The 4,247-nt window shown below is 38.1% G+C and overlaps 1 protein-coding gene across 1 annotated transcript in view; it reads left to right on the forward strand.

Annotated features, from left to right (window-relative positions):
• LOC107696540 (CUB and sushi domain-containing protein 3-like) overlaps positions 1–4,247 on the forward strand; it is a 193,207-nt gene that overhangs the window by 43,140 nt on the left and 145,820 nt on the right. The window contains exon 14 of the mRNA XM_016496907.1: positions 3,107–3,276. Coding sequence (XP_016352393.1) covers positions 3,107–3,276 — 170 coding nt within the window. The remainder of the gene's footprint in view (positions 1–3,106; positions 3,277–4,247) is intronic.

Here is a 4,247-nt window from a genome sequence, read left to right on the forward strand (position 1 = left end):
TATATGTATGTATGTATTTTAATATATAAAATTAATTTTAAGAAGACATTATTCAGTATCGGTCTTCAGTGTCACATGACCATCAGAAATCATTGCTGATTTGTTGTTTAAGTAACCTTTTTAGTATTCAGGATTATTTGATTAATAGAAAGTTCAAAACAACGGCATTTATTTTAAGTACAAATCGTTTGTAACATTATAAATGTCTTTACTGTCACTTTTGATCCATTTAACACATCCTAGCTGAATCAAAGTATCAAAAAAATCATCGTGATGCCCAGATTTTTTGATGGCAATTTATATATAAACTGTACATTTTGCTATACTACAATTTAATTTATTTGCTTATTTTCTTACTTGTATTTTACAGTTATTTTGCTTATTTCATTGATCACATGGACAATAAAGGATTGCATATAGTTACTGGAGTAACATAATTTAAAATAATAATAATAATATAATTATAATAATAAAATAATAATAATTCTATAAATAATACTATAATTGAAATAATTCTATAATACTATAATTGAAAACTGCATATCTGTGTATACCTCACTACAAATTTTGAAGGTGGCACGCACTTTATTTTGTGATTTGATTAAGCTGACGTGTTGTGTATGAAAATATAATCGCTCCATTAACAGCAGAATTGGAGTGCTCATCTGATGTGTGCAGGAGTGGCACACAGGGGACACTGCTGCCCTAGGCAACTGCCAATATCGCCTGTGCCAGAATCCGCCACTGAGTATCCTTCATTCTTTTCACAGATGTGTGTAATGATAGTTAAGTAGGCATAAAACTGTAAGTTCCCCAATAACTGAAGGTCTGTGCCAGGGGCGATTCTAGGATTTTAGTCTTAGGGGGGCTCAGATCCTGACCTGAGCTTGAGCTTATGTGGTTCAGAAGAATAATTATTGCCTTAAGTGTGAGAGATTACAAGTTTGAATCTCATTTGACAGAATTGTTTTTTATAAAAATTTCATGTATTTGAAATATCATGTATATTAGTAACAGTGGTATTTGGTTGTATTTTGTCTGTGGCTTTACTGGAATGGAGAATGAAGTGTGCATCTGTGACAGCTTTGCATGGCTCCAGGTGAAACATTGCCACCGGCTTATGACCGGCTCCACCATTGACTAGAACAGGGGTGTCAAACTCAATTCCTGGAGGGCTCTGGCCCTCCAGGGGTTGAGTTTGACACCCCTGGACTAGAAGGAAGGAATTAAAGTGACAGTTCACCCAAAAATGAAAATTCTGTCATTTACTTACCCTCATGTTGGTCCAAACCCGACTTCCTTCTGTGGAGTACAAAAGAAAATATTTTGAGAAATGTTGGTAACCAAACAGTTTAGGTTACCTTTGACTTCCATTGTATGAAAAAAAAGAAAAAAAACACAGTGAGAAAATATTGCCTTTCATGTTCCAAAGAAGAAAGAAAGTCATACAGGTTTGGAACAACATGACAGAATTTTCATTTTTGGCTGAATTATACCTTTAATATGACCATTCTCGGTAACACTTTTTATTAGTTACTTTTAACTAGTAGCTTATTAGAATGCATGTTACTAGCATATTGGCTGTTTATTAGTACTTATTCGGCACATATTAATGCCTTATTCTGCATGATACCGACCCCATACCTAAACTTAACAACTATCTATTATCTATTAAAAAGCAGCAAATTAGGAGTTTGAGTTAATAGTGAATATGTGTTCCCTAATCTAAAGTGTTACCCAATTATTTTAACATTTGGTAAGGAGAGAAAGGGATGGAATAACCTCAGATTACTATAGCAGCAAATGTGAAGGATTTTTAAGGATGCTGTCAGCTAAGTTAATCACGAACCCTAAATAAGTTCTAGAAATGTCTATGGTCCGGGCAGCTATCAAACCTCTCGGTGTCTCCCAGTTCTGAGATGCTGCTTCCCCCAAGCTAATCTCTGACTTCCTGCTCTGTCAGATTAAACATCACTTCATAAACTCTGGCATCTGACTTGATTTCTCAAACTTCCAGAAACTCACATAATTTTCTGAACATACTGCCTTCCTCACTGAAAGTAGGATTTTGAAGTACCCCGTTTTTCTAAACACAAGGGTCAGTTTCAGTTGCCTGTCAGACTGGATCAGGTTGTGTGAATGAAGCAAGAGTCCAAACTCCCATCCGCAAACATTACTTTTGACAGGAGCGCTTGCAATCCCAGCCCAAACCACGTTCCCCGGGCCACTTCAAAATTGCACTGTTATTTTATCATTGCTATGCTCTGAACAAAACACATGTGAGTACAAGGCAACAAAGCACTGAAAAACTCATTCTACCTCACTATAATTTCTGGGACGGCCTCACTTATTCAGATTGCAGGTCAGTTGTTAAACTCAACGAGTCAGTCACATTGCTCTAAAGTACTTTTTTTCACCAGAATTGAATGAAAGTTAGAAGAAGGGCATATAGGAAAAACGAGAAGTCTCACCGAGTGTAAATTCACATCATGTCCTAGGCTGACTCACCGAGGAGGGGGGTGTATGAAGGTAATTTACTAAATGGAGGCAGTAACAGTGGTGATTTATTCAAAATATGACACTGGTAATATCGTCATAACATGGAGCGGCATGAAGAGAAACGGCGAGGGGACGTTAAATAAATCAGCCGGGCTGGGTTGCTTTAAGTTGGTCTTTCTCCTGCACCAGAATACATACATGATGGATATTAATACACCTGTTTTTACTGTCTGTTGTTCCATTAAATCTACATTTGATACTTATTGTTGGGAGTCCAACTTACATCCCCTAACAATGTGGGATTTTGAATTAAAGCTACGAATGACTCGACTCACTCAGCTCTGTCGATCTCACTTTCCGGACTCGCCGTCACACGAGCACCGCAGACTCGTGCTGTCCAGACCAATCGTTTTGAAAATGCCAGATCTGTATTAACACACGGTGAGCTTTTACAGCAGCAGTATGTCCGTCTGGTGTGCTTGTGTGCAGCAAAATGTTAACTGAATATCTTTATATAATAATAGTAGGTGACGTTTTGATTACTTGCTTTGTGCTTTTGTTACTCCATTTTTCCCCAATGTTCCATGGTTTTATTTCCCATCTCTAGCTGAGTGCGGCTCATCTGTCATCAACAATGAAGGGATTCTGCTATCACCTAATTACCCCATGAACTACGAGAACAACCACGAGTGCATTTACAGCATACAGGTGCAGGCTGGGAAAGGAATCAACATTTCTGCCAGAACTTTCCATCTGGCCCAGGGTGACATTCTGAAGGTATTTCTATATTTATGCCAAATTTGCACGCCAAAGGTGGCACAGAAGTGTTTCTGAAGTGGCATTTAGGTGCCTTTACATAGACTGTTTAATGCTGCTCAGAGGTAGCTTAAATGCATTTACACAGCAATTACAACTGTATACTTTGATACAAGGGACTGATGTGGATCTGAGCGGACATTATTTAGTCTGGCTTTTAGTCTTGGCGTTGTGCCTTTACACTGAATTTTGAGCTGGCACAGAGCAGCCTTATCTTGGCTATGTAAAGATGCATCTTGTTACAGGACTGCAAAAAAACTGTAATGGCATGCTACCTTTCTTTGGATAAACAGCAAAAGACTCACTCATTTACTCAACATCTTATAACTTACTTCTATAGAATGCGAAAGGCAAAACTTTGAAGACTATCTGGGCCATTATTTTGCAATATACTTAAAGTGAAAGTGGACAGGGCTTGTGAAGCTTAAAAAATTATGTAAAGTCACCATAAAATGTTGTAGAAGTTGTACGTAGGAATCATGTGTTATAGTTCACGTCTTCTAAAGTCATATGATAGCTTTGTGTGTGAAACAGACCAAAATCGAAGTTGTTAAAGGTGATATATCATGAAAATCTGATTTTCCAGGTTTTAAGTGCTATAATCAGGTCCCAGGTGCATCTACCAACCAAGGAAATGTGAAAGATTAACCCAGTAACTTTGTTTTGGTAAGCATTTTTCTGCAAGCGTCTGAGAAAACAAGTGAGTCTGATTTCACTCCCTTGGTGACGTGGCAAAGGGATCTCATTATAATATTACCGCCCCTTTATCTGTTTACTCCCACGGCGCCGTCATTTGATTTCGCAAGCGACAACGGTGTACCAGCTCTAATGCCATGGCGAAAGTTCGAGCAAAATGGCTAACTGTTCTGTCTTTGGCTGCACAGACGAGCACAGAACACTATTTACAGTCCCAGCCTCAGAGGAGACAAGAG

The sequence above is a fragment of the Sinocyclocheilus anshuiensis genome, unplaced genomic scaffold (assembly GCF_001515605.1).
Source record: "Sinocyclocheilus anshuiensis isolate Anshui unplaced genomic scaffold, SAMN03320099.WGS_v1.1 scaffold590, whole genome shotgun sequence".
NCBI lineage: Eukaryota > Metazoa > Chordata > Actinopteri > Cypriniformes > Cyprinidae > Sinocyclocheilus > Sinocyclocheilus anshuiensis.